Source organism: Oncorhynchus mykiss, chromosome 26, assembly GCF_057628025.1.
Source record: "Oncorhynchus mykiss isolate SJ-2025 chromosome 26, ASM5762802v1, whole genome shotgun sequence".
Lineage (NCBI taxonomy): Eukaryota > Metazoa > Chordata > Actinopteri > Salmoniformes > Salmonidae > Oncorhynchus > Oncorhynchus mykiss.
This window is the reverse complement of record NC_143047.1, coordinates 25,374,628-25,396,276: the sequence shown is the minus strand read 5'-3', so window position 1 is coordinate 25,396,276 and position 21,649 is coordinate 25,374,628. Positions and strand designations below refer to the sequence as shown.

Here is a 21,649-nt window from a genome sequence, read left to right as displayed (position 1 = left end):
TAATGATGTTACACAACAGTTGGACATCAACTGAGCAAAATCCTATTTCTCTGCTGAAATAATCCTGTAAAAATGTACATTTTTATGTTGTATGATTGTTAGTTGTAGTGTGATTAGACTGTATGCCTGGATGCACCCAGAAGGGGTCATCTCAGTCTGCCTTCCATTCCTTCCCTGTGTTGTGTGTGCTTCACCCAGCTATAAAGCTCCTCATCTGTAGATGACACCAGCAGATGTTTGTGGAGCTGGCATGAAAATGGCTTCTCAGTGGAACACTGAGCAGTGGAACACTGTGAGCAGTGTAGAGAGGAAGGTGCCCCACACCCGTTTGGAGGATGAGGCTGACCTCCAGGTAGGTAGAGACCACATCCATGTTTATTCCCAGATACCACCCCCCCTTGCCCTGGGGCACTAGTACCACCCTCTACCCCTCCCCGGCTGTCACGCCCAGACCATAGAGAGCCATTGGTTCTCTATGGTGTAGTAGGTCAGGGTGTGACTAGGGGGTGTTCTAGCTCAATATTTCTATGTTGGTGTTTTGTATGGTTCCCAATTAGAGGCAGCTGGTAATCGTTGCCTCTAATTGGGGATCATATTTAGGTAGCCATTTTTCACACCTGTGTTTGTGGGATATTGTTTGTTTTGTGCACCACTACTTTCGTTGTGGGTTTATTGTTTTGAAGTTTCACCGAAATAAAGATGTGGAACTTCACACACGCTGCATCTTGTTCCCGTTGTAACGGATTTCTTCGTCTGAAGAGGTGTAGCAAGGATCGAACCAATACGCAGCGTGGTAAGAGTCCATGTTTTAATAGAAAAGACTGAACATGACACAAATACAAAGTGAAATGGAAACAAACCAGTCCCGTGTGGCACAAACACTGACACAGGAAACAATCACCCACAAAATACCCAAAGAATATGGCTGCCTAAATATGGCTCCCAATCAGAGACAACGATAAACACCTGCCTCTAATTGAGAACCAATATAGGCAACCATAGACCTATATAAACACCTAGATGGAAACAACCCCATAAATCTCCAAAAAACCCTAGACAGTACAACCACACCCTAGATGAGACAAAAACACACATATCACCCATGTCACACCCTGACCTAACCAAAATAATAAAGCAAACAAAGAATACTAAGGTCAGGGCGTGACACCCATCCTTATTACGAACGTGACACCGGCTGACCTCTACACTGCCTCCATCTGCACCAGTTTGCTCCTGATTCCACCCCCTCTCTCGGGGCTTCGGATGCTCTCTTTGCCAAATCTGCAGCAGGCAGTGCTCAGCCTTGCATGCGCAGAGATAATGATCAAGTTAATTAGACCTGAGATTGAATGAACTGCGGCAGCAACTTAATCATTTGTAACTTGATTAGAAATACTATATTCTGCAACTCCAGAGACGGGCAAACTTTCCTTTTTTGAGTGCTCGAAAATTAAGGTCCACTTTAGGATTCAGGTCTTGAGATAATGTTGCAATAGAAGCAGGGAAATAAATCCGAGCTCGTATATTCAAACAAGCCCATAAGCTGAGGCTACATTTCCTTGTGAATGGTTTTACTGAGTTGACGGAGCAGATGTGGGTTGCCTTTCTGTTAATTGTTCCTCTGTTATCCCCATAGCAAATATGCTCATTTGGGAGGAAATTAGGTCAAGGTAGCTTTGGGGTCGTCTGTGAAGCCACCCACAACGAGACAAGGAAGAAATGGGCTATTAAGAAGGTGAACAAAGAGAAGGTGAGTGCATTAGTGTTTCCCATGGGCTGTGGTGAAAAGAGACAGTCTAAAGTCAGTCTAATGGCTACTAGAACAGCCCCACACCTCAGTGCACTCACTCAGCTTCTTCCCTCCATGCAGGCTGGAAGTTCAGGTGTCAAACTGTTGGAACGGGAAGTGAGCATCCTGAAATGTGTGAACCACGCACACATAATACATCTGGAGGAAGTCTTTGAAACACAAAAGGTAAGGGATGCTTTCTTCGAAGCAATGGAGTCAATATCTCAGTAGTGTGCATGCAGACGATTGCGTAAGCACCATGAATGAGAGCGAGGCTGGTCAGATCTATTTGTGGGGGCCATTATCAGTCTGTGTGCTGTGCTTTGTGTCCAGAGGATGTATCTGGTTACTGAGCTGTGTGAGGGAGGGGAGCTGAAGGAGCTCCTTCAGAAGAACACACGCTTCACAGAGGAGGAGACCAGGCACATCATCAACAGCCTGGCTGAGGCCATCGTCTACCTGCATAAGAAGGGTAATATGACTGACTAAAGTTATCGGTTTCACACCGTTACAAGGCTCTACATTTGAACATTTTACACGGTGAAACTTTATTTCAAGCAACAATAAAGGAAGGGTGAGAGGCAGAATATCAGACTGCCTTCTTTTACCTTTATGAAACATAACTAACTAATCTAGGTGCACTGATTAAATCATTCCAACATTAATGCAAACAGTACAGACAATGTGTTGTATGAGTAAATTGTGTGTGAGGACAATGTGCAAATTGGTGATATCACGGTCACATCGTACTCAAACGAGTCAAATTGCTTTGGCCTCATTGACGTGTGATAATCAGGGAGATGATACCACGTTATGGCTCCCAGTCATTATAGAACTTGGCTTATTCTAATAATGAGATAATAATGAACAACTGCCAGGCAAAAACAGTAGCCCTTTTAATTGAGTCTGAGAGGTTTATTTGAAGATGCTGTTTTTCCCCCCTCCTGATAGTGAAATCTCTAGTTAGAGGTAATTTAGGACGTTGCTTGGCAATGAGACACCATTACATGGGGCTAATGACTCATTTACAACGAGCTGGGGAGGAATACAGATTAATAGGTGTGTTTTCACACTAAGAGTCCCTCTACGCTGTCGTGCCGCACTTCTATGGCGACTAATGATACCAGTGGGGATGTGATGCTAAAGGTTAGCAGTGACTGTCACAGGTAGTGGCCTTAAAGGGCAATTCCACCACTTTTCAACCACATTTTCATTATCTCCAGCACAATACCAGTGTGTACATATATGAAAATGGTGCACCAGTACGTTTTGTAGAAATAAATATAAACGCTCTGTTTTCAGATATGTAGACACTGGTTTGGTGCTGGAGATGATGAATAGGAGGTAAACATGTGGAGGAATTGTCCTTATAAGCAGCATGAACATTTACATTCATTACTTCTTGAACAGTAAATATGACAAATTTGTTTAGTAAAGACATTGATATAATACATTTATTTTGCATAGAACAATTCATTTGGTCCCATGGGATATTACTATGAATTTTGTGAACCTTTTGTTCATTGTACTATTAGTTCTTCACAATGCTGTTGTTACTATATACATATAGAGGTTCATCCACTGTTGTACACCCCAGAGTCTTTATTTAGTCCATATCTTCCTGAGCTCAATCTACATGAACATTAGAGCAGAGGAAACAATATATTAGAGGTCAGCATGCTCTGCCCCTCTCACAAAATCCCTTTAACCGAGCTGAACTTTAAGACTCCAGCGGAGAGAACTTCTCAAAAACTAATGTGTGCAGAGACTCTTTATTTCCCATCCCATCAAGTCAATCTAGCAGCAGCATCTAATCTAACCTTTATAACTCTCTCAAACGTCTCCGAATCCTCCGCTCCATTCTGCACATCTCCTTTAATGACCACTGATACTTTGTGGCTCACCATTTTTAAAAGGAGGTTGATATCTAGAGATTTGTCATAGGGATTGCTTGAATTTAGCAAGACGTTCATGGTTTTCCTGAGGATAAAGTAGCTGTTCTTGTCACAATCTCTGGGACTTCAGCTGGGGCAGAACCCCTCTCTTCCTCAGTGAATCAAACTCATTCCCAGTGGAATGCTCGATGACACCATGATTGATTAAGGTTGTGGAGATGTCACCTGTTGAAAACAAGGCAACACTAAACATGTTGTCCCCCACGAATGATGCAGGGATGTCACGTGTCCTACTTATATCAGTACACTTGCAACAACCTAAGCAGAACAAAACTTATATTAGATCAAATAAGCCACACATAGCAAAAAAGCCATTCCATTTTATGTCACAGAATTTGACACTCATTGACCTCCATACAAAAACTTCTTACTTGGTGAGCATTTTCTTTTTTTAAACACCACCCGTTGGAGAAGACAGATTTTGGGTCCACTTATCCCTCTCGCTTCGCCTCGTCCTCTCTGGTATGACTCACATTTCAGTTAATTACTATAGCCTTGAGCCAATCAGTGTCATTTCGTAAATGCCGGATCTTTATGGTAAGACACATCATTCACCCAAGTTTAGTCAAAATCATCCAGTGCTGTCTGAGATGGCGTACGGACGTACTGAGACAGATCCACAGTCCCTTCCCCGATTTCATTGTGGGGGACAATTACTCATTGCAGATTTAGCCTTTAACTGCTTTTAACCAACCATAAGGCCTTTTGAAAGCCATTATGGTTGGTTCTTCTCATAGTAAAAGTGGTTTAATTTTCGTATTTCAGACATAGTTCACTGAGACCTGAAACTGGAGAACATTCTAGTGAAGAGTTACCATGGTGTTGATAATGACATGATCAATATCAAGGTGAGACGGTGACACAAACTGGAAAACTCACACTGCCGTTTCTCATCCAGCCAGTCTCTGCAGGGACTTAAGGACAGGCTGCTGATGTGGTTTTTTACTCCCACTCTCCCCCTAAATGGTTTTAAATGCTACCTCATTATGACAGACCCCCCTTTGGTTCCCCTTTATATCACGCCGTACAAAAGGGTGAATCAAGAGCATCTTTTAAGACAAATTACCGCCTGGGCCCAGCATGTTGTGTGCATTGGAGCACAGGCTGAAGCAGATACCTGGAACGTGGGCTCAAACAAGGCAGCATAAATCACACACACACACTGCTGAAAGACAGCGTTGTTCTGGCACGGTATAAAAGGCTTTTATCTGTCAGGAGGAGGTCATCTCTCCTGGATATTTTCTCCTGTTGTATTTCTCCTGCCTGCCATTATTTACTACATGAGACCATACAGCATGTACAGCTCGTATTTGTTATTCATCTAACATAGAGAGACCCAGTTATTGTTGCTCTTCAAGTAAACCTTGTTTTGTCTGATAAATAACACCAACAAGAAAGGATTTGATATGAGATGGATACATGCTGTAGGCCTGCGTGTGTATCAGTGTCTGCTGTCGGCCCTCTCTCCTCCCAGGTGACAGACTTTGGGTTGTCAGTGAAGAAGGGGGGTGTTGGCAGTGAGAACATGCTGAAAGCCACCTGTGGGACTCCTATCTACATGGGTAAGACTGACACGCTCAGCTCCTACACACAAAGATCACATCATATTAGAGTAGTCCTGTTAAAACCGGTCCTCTCCTCTCTGTTTCAGCTCCTGAGGTGATCAGTGCTCATGAGTACAGTCAGCAGTGTGATGTGTGGAGTATTGGGGTTATCATGTACATGCTGAAAGCAATCCACCCACCCATCCCTCCTTTATCACTGCCTGTCTTTCTGGTCTGTCTGTGTCTCTCCCTCTCACTGTAGCAGCTTTTCCTATACTGTGTACAGTTCGCCCAGTGACCGATCAACTAGTAGTATAGTTTTAGAAGCCTGTGTGACTGACCGGACTGTCTCACTGTAGGCTGTGTGACTGACAGGACTGCCTCCCTGTAGGCTGTGTGACTGACAGGACTGCCTCAACGTAGGCTGTGTGACTGACCGGTCTGCCTCCTCGTAGCCTGTGTGACTGACCGGACTGTCTCACTGTAGGCTGTGTGACTGACAGGACTGTCTCCCTGTAGGCTGTGTGACTGACAGGACTGTCTCCCTGTAGGCTGTGTGACTGACAGGACTGCCTCCCTGTAGGCTGTGTGACTGACAGGACTGCCTCCTCGTAGCCTGTGTGACTGACAGGACTGCCTCCCCGTAGCCTGTGACTGACAGGACTGCCTCCTCGTAGCCTGTGTGACTGACCGGTCTGCCTCCTCGTAGCCTGTGTGACTGACAGGACTGCCTCCCTGTAGGCTGTGTGACTGACAGGACTGCCTCAACGTAGGCTGTGTGACTGACAGGACTGCCTCAACGTAGGCTGTGTGACTGACCGGTCTGCCTCCTCATAGCCTGTGTGACTGACCGGACTGTCTCACTGTAGGCTGTGTGACTGACAGGACTGTCTCCCTGTAGGCTGTGTGACTGACAGGACTGTCTCCCTGTAGGCTGTGTGACTGACAGGACTGTCTCCCTGTAGGCTGTGTGACTGACAGGACTGCCTCCCTGTAGGCTGTGTGACTGACAGGACTGCCTCAACGTAGGCTGTGTGACTGACCGGTCTGCCTCCTCGTAGCCTGTGTGACTGACAGGACTGCCTCCCTGTAGGCTGTGTGACTGACAGGACTGCCTCCTCGTAGCCTGTGTGACTGACAGGACTGCCTCTTCGTAGCCTGTGTGACTGACAGGACTGCCTCCCCGTAGCCTGTGACTGACAGGACTGCCTCCTCGTAGCCTGTGTGACTGACCGGTCTGCCTCCTCGTAGCCTGTGTGACTGACAGGACTGCCTCCCTGTAGGCTGTGTGACTGACAGGACTGCCTCAACGTAGGCTGTGTGACTGACAGGACTGCCTCAACGTAGGCTGTGTGACTGACCGGTCTGCCTCCTCGTAGCCTGTGTGACTGACCGGACTGTCTCACTGTAGGCTGTGTGACTGACAGGACTGTCTCCCTGTAGGCTGTGTGACTGACAGGACTGTCTCCCTGTAGGCTGTGTGACTGACAGGACTGTCTCCCTGTAGGCTGTGTGACTGACAGGACTGCCTCCCTGTAGGCTGTGTGACTGACAGGACTGCCTCCCTGTAGGCTGTGTGACTGACAGGACTGCCTCCTCGTAGCCTGTGTGACTGACAGGACTGCCTCCCCGTAGCCTGTGTGACTGACAGGACTGCCTCCTCGTAGCCTGTGTGACTGACCGGTCTGCCTCCTCGTAGCCTGTGTGACTGACAGGACTGCCTCCCTGTAGGCTGTGTGACTGACAGGACTGCCTCAACGTAGGCTGTGTGACTGACAGGACTGCCTCCCTGTATGCTGTGTGACTGACCGGTCTGCCTCCCTGTAGGCTGTGTGACTGACAGGACTGCCTCCCCGTAGGCTGTGTGACTGACAGGACTGCCTCAACGTAGGCTGTGTGACTGACAGGACTGCCTCCCCGTAGGCTGTGTGACTGACAGGACTGCCTCCCCGTAGGCTGTGTGACTGACAGGTCTGCCTCCCCGTAGGCTGTGTGACTGACAGGTCTGCCTCCCCGTAGGCTGTGTGACTGACAGGTCTGCCTCCCCGTAGGCTGTGTGACTGACAGGTCTGCCTCCCCGTAGGCTGTGTGACTGACAGGACTGCCTCCCCGTAGGCTGTGTGACTGAAAGGACTGCCTCCCTGTAGGCTGTGTGACTGACAGGACTGCCTCCCTGTAGGCTGTGTGACTGACAGGACTGCCTCCCTGTAGGCTGTGTGACTGACAGGACTGCCTCCTCGTAGCCTGTGTGACTGACAGGACTGCCTCCCCGTAGCCTGTGACTGACAGGACTGCCTCCTCGTAGCCTGTGTGACTGACCGGTCTGCCTCCTCGTAGCCTGTGTGACTGACAGGACTGCCTCCCTGTAGGCTGTGTGACTGACAGGACTGCCTCAACGTAGGCTGTGTGACTGACAGGACTGCCTCAACGTAGGCTGTGTGACTGACCGGTCTGCCTCCTCATAGCCTGTGTGACTGACCGGACTGTCTCACTGTAGGCTGTGTGACTGACAGGACTGTCTCCCTGTAGGCTGTGTGACTGACAGGACTGTCTCCCTGTAGGCTGTGTGACTGACAGGACTGTCTCCCTGTAGGCTGTGTGACTGACAGGACTGTCTCCCTGTAGGCTGTGTGACTGACAGGACTGCCTCCCTGTAGGCTGTGTGACTGACAGGACTGCCTCCTCGTAGCCTGTGTGACTGACAGGACTGCCTCCCCGTAGCCTGTGACTGACAGGACTGCCTCCTCGTAGCCTGTGTGACTGACCGGTCTGCCTCCTCGTAGCCTGTGTGACTGACAGGACTGCCTCCCTGTAGGCTGTGTGACTGACAGGACTGCCTCAACGTAGGCTGTGTGACTGACAGGACTGCCTCCCTGTAGGCTGTGTGACTGACCGGTCTGCCTCCTCGTAGCCTGTGTAACTGACCGGACTGTCTCACTGTAGGCTGTGTGACTGACAGGACTGTCTCCCTGTAGGCTGTGTGACTGACAGGACTGCCTCCCCGTAGGCTGTGTGACTGACAGGACTGCCTCAACGTAGGCTGTGTGACTGACAGGACTGCCTCAACGTAGGCTGTGTGACTGACAGGACTGCCTCCCTGTAGGCTGTGTGACTGACAGGACTGCCTCAACGTAGGCTGTGTGACTGACTGGTCTGCCTCCTCGTAGCCTGTGTGACTGACCGGACTGTCTCCCTGTAGGCTGTGTGACTGACAGGACTGTCTCCCTGTAGGCTGTGTGACTGACAGGACTGTCTCCCTGTAGGCTGTGTGACTGACAGGACTGCCTCCCTGTAGGCTGTGTGACTGACAGGACTGCCTCCCTGTAGGCTGTGTGACTGACAGGACTGCCTCCTCGTAGCCTGTGTGACTGACAGGACTGCCTCCCCGTAGCCTGTGACTGACAGGACTGCCTCCTCGTAGCCTGTGTGACTGACCGGTCTGCCTCCTCGTAGCCTGTGTGACTGACAGGACTGCCTCCCTGTAGGCTGTGTGACTGACAGGACTGCCTCACTGTAGGCTGTGTGACTGACAGGACTGCCTCCCTGTAGGCTGTGTGACTGACAGGACTGCCTCAACGTGGGCTGTGTGACTGACCGGTCTGCCTCCTCGTAGCCTGTGTGACTGACCGGACTGTCTCACTGTAGGCTGTGTGACTGACAGGACTGTCTCCCTGTAGGCTGTGTGACTGACAGGACTGTCTCCCTGTAGGCTGTGTGACTGACAGGACTGCCTCCCTGTAGGCTGTGTGACTGACAGGACTGCCTCCTCGTAGCCTGTGTGACTGACAGGACTGCCTCCCCGTAGCCTGTGACTGACAGGACTGCCTCCTCGTAGCCTGTGTGACTGACCGGTCTGCCTCCTCGTAGCCTGTGTGACTGACAGGACTGCCTCCCTGTAGGCTGTGTGACTGACAGGACTGCCTCAACGTAGGCTGTGTGACTGACAGGACTGCCTCAACGTAGGCTGTGTGACTGACCGGTCTGCCTCCTCATAGCCTGTGTGACTGACCGGACTGTCTCACTGTAGGCTGTGTGACTGACAGGACTGTCTCCCTGTAGGCTGTGTGACTGACAGGACTGTCTCCCTGTAGGCTGTGTGACTGACAGGACTGTCTCCCTGTAGGCTGTGTGACTGACAGGACTGTCTCCCTGTAGGCTGTGTGATTGACAGGACTGCCTCCCTGTAGGCTGTGTGACTGACAGGACTGCCTCCTCGTAGCCTGTGTGACTGACAGGACTGCCTCCCCGTAGCCTGTGACTGACAGGACTGCCTCCTCGTAGCCTGTGTGACTGACCGGTCTGCCTCCTCGTAGCCTGTGTGACTGACCGGTCTGCCTCCTCGTAGCCTGTGTGACTGACAGGACTGCCTCCCTGTAGGCTGTGTGACTGACAGGACTGCCTCAACGTAGGCTGTGTGACTGACAGGACTGCCTCCCTGTAGGCTGTGTGACTGACCGGTCTGCCTCCTCGTAGCCTGTGTAACTGACCGGACTGTCTCACTGTAGGCTGTGTGACTGACAGGACTGTCTCCCCGTAGGCTGTGTGACTGACAGGACTGCCTCCCCGTAGGCTGTGTGACTGACAGGACTGCCTCCCTGTAGGCTGTGTGACTGACCGGTCTGCCTCCTTGTAGCCTGTGTGACTGACCGGACTGTCTCACTGTAGGCTGTGTGACTGACAGGACTGCCTCCCTGTAGGCTGTGTGACTGACAGGACTGCCTCAACGTAGGCTGTGTGACTGACCGGTCTGCCTCCTCGTAGCCTGTGTGACTGACAGGACTGCCTCCCTGTAGGCTGTGTGACTGACAGGACTGCCTCCTCGTAGCCTGTGTGACTGACAGGACTGCCTCCTCGTAGCCTGTGTGACTGACAGGACTGCCTCCCCGTAGCCTGTGACTGACAGGACTGCCTCCTCGTAGCCTGTGTGACTGACCGGTCTGCCTCCTCGTAGCCTGTGTGACTGACAGGACTGCCTCCCTGTAGGCTGTGTGACTGACAGGACTGCCTCAACGTAGGCTGTGTGACTGACAGGACTGCCTCAACGTAGGCTGTGTGACTGACCGGTCTGCCTCCTCGTAGCCTGTGTGACTGACCGGACTGTCTCACTGTAGGCTGTGTGACTGACAGGACTGTCTCCCTGTAGGCTGTGTGACTGACAGGACTGTCTCCCTGTAGGCTGTGTGACTGACAGGACTGTCTCCCTGTAGGCTGTGTGACTGACAGGACTGCCTCCCTGTAGGCTGTGTGACTGACAGGACTGCCTCCCTGTAGGCTGTGTGACTGACAGGACTGCCTCCTCGTAGCCTGTGTGACTGACAGGACTGCCTCCCCGTAGCCTGTGTGACTGACAGGACTGCCTCCTCGTAGCCTGTGTGACTGACCGGTCTGCCTCCTCGTAGCCTGTGTGACTGACAGGACTGCCTCCCTGTAGGCTGTGTGACTGACAGGACTGCCTCAACGTAGGCTGTGTGACTGACAGGACTGCCTCCCTGTATGCTGTGTGACTGACCGGTCTGCCTCCCTGTAGGCTGTGTGACTGACAGGACTGCCTCCCCGTAGGCTGTGTGACTGACAGGACTGCCTCAACGTAGGCTGTGTGACTGACAGGACTGCCTCCCCGTAGGCTGTGTGACTGACAGGACTGCCTCCCCGTAGGCTGTGTGACTGACAGGTCTGCCTCCCCGTAGGCTGTGTGACTGACAGGTCTGCCTCCCCGTAGGCTGTGTGACTGACAGGTCTGCCTCCCCGTAGGCTGTGTGACTGACAGGTCTGCCTCCCCGTAGGCTGTGTGACTGACAGGACTGCCTCCCCGTAGGCTGTGTGACTGACAGGACTGCCTCAACGTAGGCTGTGTGACTGACAGGACTGCCTCAACGTAGGCTGTGTGACTGACCGGTCTGCCTTCTCATAGCCTGTGTGACTGACCGGACTGTCTCACTGTAGGCTGTGTGACTGACAGGACTGTCTCCCTGTAGGCTGTGTGACTGACAGGACTGTCTCCCTGTAGGCTGTGTGACTGACAGGACTGTCTCCCTGTAGGCTGTGTGACTGACAGGACTGCCTCCCTGTAGGCTGTGTGACTGACAGGACTGCCTCCTCGTAGCCTGTGTGACTGACAGGACTGCCTCCCCGTAGCCTGTGACTGACAGGACTGCCTCCTCGTAGCCTGTGTGACTGACCGGTCTGCCTCCTCGTAGCCTGTGTGACTGACAGGACTGCCTCCCTGTAGGCTGTGTGACTGACAGGACTGCCTCAACGTAGGCTGTGTGACTGACAGGACTGCCTCCCTGTAGGCTGTGTGACTGACCGGTCTGCCTCCTCGTAGCCTGTGTAACTGACCGGACTGTCTCACTGTAGGCTGTGTGACTGACAGGACTGTCTCCCTGTAGGCTGTGTGACTGACAGGACTGCCTCCCCGTAGGCTGTGTGACTGACAGGACTGCCTCAACGTAGGCTGTGTGACTGACAGGACTGCCTCAACGTAGGCTGTGTGACTGACAGGACTGCCTCCCTGTAGGCTGTGTGACTGACAGGACTGCCTCAACGTAGGCTGTGTGACTGACTGGTCTGCCTCCTCGTAGCCTGTGTGACTGACCGGACTGTCTCCCTGTAGGCTGTGTGACTGACAGGACTGTCTCCCTGTAGGCTGTGTGACTGACAGGACTGTCTCCCTGTAGGCTGTGTGACTGACAGGACTGCCTCCCTGTAGGCTGTGTGACTGACAGGACTGCCTCCCTGTAGGCTGTGTGACTGACAGGACTGCCTCCTCGTAGCCTGTGTGACTGACAGGACTGCCTCCCCGTAGCCTGTGACTGACAGGACTGCCTCCTCGTAGCCTGTGTGACTGACCGGTCTGCCTCCTCGTAGCCTGTGTGACTGACAGGACTGCCTCCCTGTAGGCTGTGTGACTGACAGGACTGCCTCAACGTAGGCTGTGTGACTGACAGGACTGCCTCCCTGTAGGCTGTGTGACTGACCGGTCTGCCTCCTCGTAGCCTGTGTAACTGACCGGACTGTCTCACTGTAGGCTGTGTGACTGACAGGACTGCCTCAACGTAGGCTGTGTGACTGACAGGACTGCCTCAACGTAGGCTGTGTGACTGACCGGTCTGCCTCCTCGTAGCCTGTGTGACTGACCGGACTGTCTCACTGTAGGCTGTGTGACTGACAGGACTGCCTCCCTGTAGGCTGTGTGACTGACAGGACTGCCTCAACGTAGGCTGTGTGACTGACCGGTCTGCCTCCTCGTAGCCTGTGTGACTGACCGGACTGTCTCACTGTAGGCTGTGTGACTGACAGGACTGTCTCCCTGTAGGCTGTGTAACTGACAGGACTGTCTCCCTGTAGGCTGTGTGACTGACAGGACTGCCTCCCTGTAGGCTGTGTGACTGACAGGACTGCCTCCTCGTAGCCTGTGTGACTGACAGGACTGCCTCCCCGTAGCCTGTGTGACTGACAGGACTGCCTCCTCGTAGCCTGTGTGACTGACCGGTCTGCCTCCTCGTAGCCTGTGTGACTGACAGGACTGCCTCCCTGTAGGCTGTGTGACTGACAGGACTGCCTCAACGTAGGCTGTGTGACTGACAGGACTGCCTCCCTGTAGGCTGTGTGACTGACCGGTCTGCCTCCCTGTAGGCTGTGTGACTGACAGGACTGCCTCCCCGTAGGCTGTGTGACTGACAGGACTGCCTCAACGTAGGCTGTGTGACTGACAGGACTGCCTCCCCGTAGGCTATGTGACTGACAGGACTGCCTCCCCGTAGGCTGTGTGACTGACAGGTCTGCCTCCCCGTAGGCTGTGTGACTGACAGGTCTGCCTCCCCGTAGGCTGTGTGACTGACAGGTCTGCCTCCCCGTAGGCTGTGTGACTGACAGGTCTGCCTCCCCGTAGGCTGTGTGACTGACAGGTCTGCCTCCCCGTAGGCTGTGTGACTGACAGGTCTGCCTCCCCGTAGGCTGTGTGACTGACAGGTCTGCCTCCCCGTCGGCTGTGTGACTGACAGGTCTGCCTCCCCGTCGGCTGTGTGACTGACAGGACTGTCTCCCCGTCGGCTGTGTGACTGACAGGACTGTCTCCCCGTCGGCTGTGTGACTGACAGGACTGTCTCCCTGTAGGCTGTGTGGGGAACCTCCATTCATCGCCACCTCTGAGGAAAGACTCTTTGAGATGATCAAGAAGGGAGAACTCCACTTTGTCGGACCCATCTGGGACTCTATCAGTGATGCAGGTGACATACAGTAGTACTGCTTCTCAACCTCTCTGACTTCTATTTGTAACATCTCTGGTGATATGGAACTCTAAAGACACATGGTACTTGACCACATCCAGGTTGAGCTGATAGGTCCTTCTTACAATGGTTATTATTACATGACTTTAACATAGCGTACTGACTGTCCCATTTTTATCTCACCAGCCAAAAAAGTGTTGAGTTGCCTCCTGAAAGTTGAACCCCCCCTTCGCATCACAGCCAATGAGCTGCTGGATAACCCCTGGATAAGGGGCTGATCTATGCTGGATAACTGGATAACCTGCTGGATAACCCCACGGTAAGGGGCTGATCTACCCAGCTACATTTCACATTAACAATAATGAGTACAGGAAGGACTCTCTCTGGTATTGCTGCATGATGGGATTGGGAATTGGTATCTCACAGCCTGGTTTATGGGTTTGATTGCAGTGTGGTGATATTAACCCTTTAGAGGGGATCTAACATTAAGTGGTACTGTGTCTTACAGGGTGACACCAACACTTTGGCCACACCCACCAACGTGCTGGAGATTATGCGTCTGTACCGGGATGACCCAGAGGAGGTGGAGAGTGAGGAGGAGAGCGAGGTGGTCCCAGGACAGCCTGACTCTGGAGCCCAGGGCAACACTGGAGGACAGGGCAGGATCAGAGCATACAGTAACACTGGAACCTAGGATTAGGCCTGAGAACAGGGGTGGAGGGTGGGGCCAGGCTGGAGGACCAGGTAAGGCCGGAGCCCAGGGTGGCTTCAGCGCACAGTAACCGCAGGAGCATTGCTGAGCTCAGCTATGAGGGAGACACAGACGGTAGCAGCAGCAAACCCACCACCCCCACTAAACAGGTACTGTAGTACACAGTTACCACACATACTGTACACACAACTCAGTCACGCCATCAATGACCTGCCACTTCATAGGTATTAGGTTCAAAATATCCTCTTTCACTAAACCCACACGACTCAAGCTCCGGTTTAAAATTAGCCTTAGCAAGTGAGCTGTTTCAGTTACACACTTGTATACGATCTTCCGTTTCCCTTCCACATCAATTAGCTTATGTGGTAATGATCTTGTTTTTGACTAAAGACTAGGTCTCTGTTGCGTAGCTATACTTAAAGCATGGGAGTTATCACCCAGCGGTTCAGGCGCTCTACAATATTTAGGGTTATTCAACCCCCCCCCCGATATCTCTGTAATCCACTGCAGAGACAGAAGAAGAAGGTTGCTGCCTCATCATCCAATGGACTGAAAACCAACGGCTCTGCTGTGAAGGTCTGCAACTCACTCAGTCCCCCCACTTCACAGGTCAGTCGTTTAGCAGTCTGTCTTCTCACAACAGGAATTAGGCTACCATTAGATATTTTGACAGTTTAGACATTTTTTTCTGATACTGATGCAATAAAGATGATTACAACTCTTCATCGTGAAATTGTTTTTCAAATTTGTCACACGGCCATTGATTCATGTATTTTATATTAAGCCAAGCTAAATCTCTATTTTTCTTCACAAAACAGCCTGGAAGGTATAAGATCTGACTCTAAATGGGTTGATTTGTTAAAGAAAATGCTTTTAGTTTTTAAGGCCCCCACCAGAGGGCAATGCCACCCATATTTCAACGTAATTCCTGTCCTATAGCGGAAATTGTCGTTTAGGTTCCACCTCCGAAAAATAACATAGGCTGCTAATACATATTAATGAATTGGGGGTGGGACTATTGTGGTGATTTCCACGTGGAGTGGGGAAAAGCAACAAGCAGGGTTCTGACGGCTGTCAGTCTAGCTAGCTAACATGCTAACTTTATCTAGCAAGCTAATGTTATCTGTTCCAAAAGATTAGCCAGCTAGGCTATGGCTGGTTCTGGAGATGGATTTGTCATAAGCATGTAGGGCAAGGATGGGCAACTTTGAGGGTGGGGGCCACAAAAAATCTGAACTCATCATGGGTCGCAGTTGCTGGGTTTGTGTACTCCCATCCATAAAGCATTTTGCCATGGAGTGGAGAGAAGTTTTTGCAATTTTATAACTAATTTCATGCAATTCTACTCGTTTTGCCATTGGCCAGAGAGAAACTGTTTTGCTGACATAGGCTAATTGACAATCACTAGCTACAGTGCCTTGCAAAAGTATTCAAGCCCCTTGGCATTTTCCTATTTTGTTGCATTACAATCTGTAATTTAAATCTATTTTTATTTGGATTTTATGCAATGGACATACACAAAATAGTCCAAATTGGTGAAATGAAAAAAATGACTTGTTTTCAAAAAATTCTACAAAATGGAAAAGTGGTGCATGCATATGTATTCACCCCCTTTGCTATGAAGCCCCTAAATAAGATCTGGTGCAACCAATTACCTTCAGAAGTCACATAATTAGTTAGATTGCACTCAGGTGGACTTTAAGTGTCAAATGATCTCTGTATATTTATACACCTGTTCTGAAAGGCCCCAGAGTCTGGGACACCCCTAAGCAAGCGGCACCATGAAGACCAAGGAGCTCTCCAAACAGGTCAGGGACAAAGTTGTGGAGAAGTACAGATCAGGGTTGGGTTATAAAAAAATATCAGAAACTTTGAACATCCCACTGAGTACCATTAAATCCATTATTAAAAAATTGAAAGAATATGGCACCACAACAACCCTGCCAAGAGATGGCCGCCCACCAAAACTCACGGACAAGGCAAGGAGGGCATTAATCAGAGAGGCAACAAAGAGACCAAAGATAACCCTGAAGGAGCTGCAAAGCTCCACAGAGGAGATTGGAGTATCTGTCCAGAGGACCACATTAAGCCATACACTCCACAGAGCTGGGCTTTACGGAAGAGTGACCAGAAAAAAGCCATTGCTTAAAATGAAAGAAAACAATAAGCAAACACGTTTGGTGTTCGCCAAAAGGCATATGGGAGACTCTCCAAACATATGGAAGAAGGTACTCTGGTCAGATGAGGCTAAAATGGAGCTTTTTGGCCATCAAGGAAAACGCTATGTCTGGCAAAAACCCAACACCTCTCATCACCCCGAGAACACAGTGAAGCGAAGCGTGGTGGCAGCATCATGCTGTGGGGATGTTTTTCATTGTCAGGGACTGAGAAACTGGTCAGAATTGAAGGAATGATGTATGGCACTAAATACAGGGAAATCCTTGAGGAAAACCTGTTTCAGTCTTCCAGAGATTTGAGACTGGGACGGAGGTTCACCTTCCAGCAGGACAATGACCCTAAGCATACTGCTAAAGCAACACTTGAGTGGTTTAAGGGGAAACATTTAAATGTCTTGGAATGGCCTTTTCATTTAAATGTATATGTACCAAATAAAAATCTAAAATTTGAAGTGTTTCCATCTCATTTCCAACTCTACCAATACTTTTGTCACAAAAACCGTTGTGTAAAATAGCAAATGTGCCAACTGTGTTTGGCACCTGCGCTCAAGCCAACAGCTTGCAGATTGTGCGGGTTGTTTAGTTTATTAGGATCCCCATTAGCTAATGCACATGCAGCAGCAGCTACTCTTCCTGGGGTCCACATAAAAATGAAATGCATGACAAAGTACAAAACAGTAATAGACAAGAGCAACATAAGATATTACATTAAATAAAATTAGAGTTAAATATAGTAAAGACGCAACTAAAATACTATCTAGTATACTATAAAAATAATAGTGTCTAGTCTACATGATAAGAGCGAGAATATTTGTACTTGTCAAATGACAATCAAGCATTGATCATCATGTAGCCTAATAAACTGCAAGGCTTCCTGAGTCGTAATGGGAGGACTACACATCATATCATCGGTGAAGTCAGCCTGCAGGTGCCCGGCGCACCACAAGGAGTTGCTAGAGCGCGAAGAGACAAGTACGAGTCTTGTTATCTCCAGTTTGGGCATCTTTCATAAATTATCTATTATATTTCTCAGCCCAGTCGCAACTCGCAAACTTTGCAGGTGTTTATGATGAATTAACAATGCCATGATGGTGGGTGGTACCATTCAAATAAAACCCAGCTCTGAAACTAAACGTATGCTAAGAAGAACGTGCATGTCATTTCATAGGAAAAGACACGTCATTTGCACGAAGTGGGCAACTTTGGGTTTGTCACTTCAAGCCCAAATATATTATACTTTGACCTAAAACAATGAATTATTGACTTCAATCGTTGGGCAACATCAAGAGTAAGCTCTGGCAATTGTCTTTCAGCTCAAAAAAAAGTGGATTTCTACTAGTGTGGACGTTTTAATGCTTTTTGGCCATCATGTTGGTGCTGTTGATATTCACTCACCACTAGATGGTGACAGATTTACCTGGGTGAGCCGAGCTAGTGACAGATCCAGTTGATGTTGTTCTGTAGAGGTGAACCTGTTGTGTTGGCCTTGTGTGAGATGAATGTGAGTATCTTATCTTTGCAGTCCCATACAGGTGGCAAACACTCCAGGCAGTCGAGTGCAAATCGTCTCAGCCCACAGGACAAGAGTGAGACCCAAACCAGCGGCCGGTCCAGGGAAGGCAGAGGCCCACAAAGACCTAGCAACGATTTCACTGTAAAGCACCTGATTCCTGTTGTTCAAACTATCCCTGTTGCGTCTCTACTGACCTCTTTACTGGTTACCTGTCGTTTCTGTTATGCTTAGTTACATACTTTGTCTGCATTTTCCATATCAAACTCACTGACAGTCTGAGTCGTTTCAAAATACACTCATTAAAAAGTAGATGGGAAAACTCAAAGGGAGTGTTCATCTCTCTTATTTATTCCGTTGGGTTTAATTCATGATTTATTAGTGGTTCACTGGGTTGTGAAGCTGTTCGTGTTTTCTATGCACTGTAAAAATATACTTTTCTATTTCTTTCAGTATCCTAACGGGCAAATTTGGTATGAAAGATCTTCAAAGTCCTTTGTTTTTCCCCACAAATGTCATTAACATAAAACTAGTCCAACATTCATTAGTAGTCAGTGGCGACCAGGGGCGCAAGCTTGTCTGCTGTTTATCATTTTCATTGAGCTGTTCTTAGGATGATTTAAGGATGATTGCCAAGCATTATGAGAAGAAACTAATGTACAGAAACTCCATTATTTTGTGTTCAATAAACATAATCAGAAATTATATATTTTTTGTTCTGATTTTGTGATAACTTTTCTGTTATTCTGTTTTGACCTCACACTTTCTAAAGTCTCAGAAGAATGCAGTTGACCCTCTTGGTGTCTATACAGACCACCAGTGGCACACAGGCTGGTTACACACCATCAGAATGCAGTTGACCCTCTTGGTGTCTATACAGACCGCCAGTGGCACACAGGCTGGTTACACGCCATCAGAATGCAGTTGACCCTCTTGGTGTCTATACAGACCACCAGTGGCACACAGGCTGGTTACACGCCATCAGAATGCAGTTGACCCTCTTGGTGTCTATACAGACCGCCAGTGGCACACAGGCTGGTTACACGCCATCAGAATGCAGTTGACCCTCTTGGTGTCTATACAGACCGCCAGTGGCACACAGGCTGGTTACACGCCATCAGAATGCAGTTGACCCTCTTGGTGTCTATACAGACCGCCAGTGGCACACAGGCTGGTTACATGCCATCAGAATGCAGTTGACCCTCTTGGTGTCTATACAGACCGCCAGTGGCACACAGGCTGGTTACACGCCATCAGAATGCAGTTGACCCTCTTGGTGTCTATACAGACCACCAGTGGCACACAGGCTGGTTACACGCCATCAAAATGCAGGGGATTGGGACTGAGGGCAACCATGGCTCTAATCTCGTTTGGGAGGCCATTGAAAGCAGCAGGAGCTACTTTGAGGGCTCTGCCATTCAAGCACAGGTCTTTCTGCTGTAGAGAGAATAATCCCCAGCATAGATACAACATTAAAGTAGTCAAGCAGAACCCACAGAGGCTGTATTTCAAATCCACCCATTTGCATCTTGAAGTGAATGTGTGCAGACAGTGGAGCACGGATTGAGCAGAGGCTTTCTCTGTGTGTATGTGTGTGGTGGTTGGATTAGCTCTTTTGAAGTGATGCACATGGTACATTTTTCCTCTTTGGCGATTGGTTCACGGCCTTTAAACTGTAAATAGCTCCCTTTTATCAAAGGCTGCCAGTGCTTTGTCCAGGTAGGCATGCTTGTCTTTCCTGGCCTGGTGGATGGTTCCGCATGCCGCGATGAATGCCTGGCTACAGGAGGGAAAGGTTGTTTTAGAGCCTAGTTTTGATACACAACTTTCAAAATAAAAAAAATATGCTTCATGGGAGCACAGAGTGAATGACAAATAAATATATTTTATAGTATTCACTGAGTATACCTTCCTAATATTGAGTTGTGGGGCATGGACTCCACAAGGTGTTGAAAGTGTTCCACAGGGATGCTGGCCCATATTGACTCCAATGCTTCCCACAGTTGTGTCAAGTTGGCTGGATGTTCTTTGGGTGGTGGACCATTCTTGATACACACAGGAAACTGTTGAGCGTGAAAAACCCAGCAGTGTTGCAGTTCTTGAGACAAACCGGTGGGCCTGCCACTTACTACCATACCCCGTTCAAAGGCACTTAAATATTTTGTCTTGCCCATTCACCCTATGGCACACACACAATCCATGTCGCAAGGCTTAAAAATCCTTCTTTACCCTACACTGAAGTGAATTTACCAAGTGACATCAAGAGATCATAGCTTTCACCTGGTCAGTGTGTCTTGGAAAGAGCAGGTGTCCTTAATGTTTTGTATACTCAGTGTATATTATCAATAAAATTGAAGGGCAAAAGGAAATGGGAAAACACCCAACTGTAATATTGTGGGATTACATTTGCAATTGACTTGATACTACTTATGTAAGCACCAGATGGAGCTGTAGTGGATTCCAGAGTTCATTTCTAGAATTGACAGGTGGATGCTGGCTAGAATGGCCTGCTATCTGGTTTCATGTGTGAATGCAGCCGTGTACGTGTGTGATTGATTGAGCCATTAAATAATTATGATGGTGTATGTAAGTTGTCAGTGATGAACAACTGCATGTTTGCTGTGATGTGTCAATTATTCATTTAAGGAAAATAGCATGTTGAGAGGGACGTTTTCGCCCAGCATAATCCACTGATCTGAGAAAAAAAGCATTGAAGATAACAATGATTCATTCAGTTTGTAAACCCCTCCTCCCTTTAGACCTGTGAACTGAATTTGCATAAGGTCTGTTTAGACAACCTCCTGTATGGCTAATGCGTTGTCAGAGGCAGAGATGGGATTTCAGCATATGGTCCTCATTTTCTTGTGCCAGACTTTTAATTCAATATAGATGGGGAAAAAATCTCCAAATTGAATTGTGGAATGTGACCTGCAGTAAGTGTGTGCATCTACAGACCTCAGGGAAGAAAACATTTAAAGAGATTGAAAAACATGGAGGAAAACTGGTTGTCTGATATCTTCATATGCAGCAGTATTATCCATTTATGTATTAAAAAAGCTTTTCTTTCTTGATGCACCAAACTTCTATCAGATTTTGCAGAAGTACAGAGAGGGAGAAGGAGAGTGCACAGAACAGGGCGGTATGGGGGCTAGGTTAGGGGTGTGAGTTTGCGACAAGGCATGGAGGCAAAGGAAATTAGAAATTCGGCGGGATGGAACCAGGGATGCGCCCTCTGCCCCCATCTCCAGTGGTGCTCCTGACAGATGGGAGCAGGGGGAGGGTGCGAGCAGCCTCCCGAGTGTGGGGATTAAAACCCTGCAGCCCCTTTTGCAGCCTGGAGAGAGTGTGTCACTGTGGAAGGGTGGGGTGAGGAGATGGCACCTGTGGTGAGACTCTTGGGGGGGGGGGGGGGGTAATGTCAAAGGAGGAGAGGATGCATCCCTCCCCTGCCCCCCCCCCCCCCCCCCCCCCCGCTAGAACCCCTTTTATTCACTGCCAGGCAGAGATGAGGGTGGGGGGGTGGGGGCTGCATCTCAATAACCTTAATAGAGCTCCCTTTAATTAATCAGCTCATCTGCAGAGACCCGATACCTGCAGCTGAGCCCCCCATCCAGTCCCCAAACACAACATCCTCCCTCACACCACACCTCTCTGCTGCCGTGGCATTGTGCTAATGAGGTAACGCAGCTACAATGTCATGGAAACATTTCAGAGACGTTATCTGTAGGAGCTCA

General features: G+C 49.3%; 1 protein-coding gene across 1 annotated transcript; it reads left to right on the top strand.

Annotated features, from left to right (window-relative positions):
• The first annotated feature begins 256 nt into the window (after nt 1–256).
• Nucleotides 257–18,843, top strand: LOC110506117 (serine/threonine-protein kinase 33-like). Its single transcript, XM_036963623.2, is given in 12 exon segments — nt 257–352; nt 1,637–1,750; nt 1,871–1,975; nt 2,123–2,261; nt 4,510–4,592; nt 5,219–5,306; nt 5,396–5,471; nt 13,404–13,516; nt 13,703–13,783; nt 14,020–14,186; nt 14,739–14,837; nt 18,688–18,843. Coding segments are annotated over 12 exon segments (1,317 nt in total).
• The last annotated feature ends 2,806 nt before the right edge of the window (nt 18,844–21,649 follow it).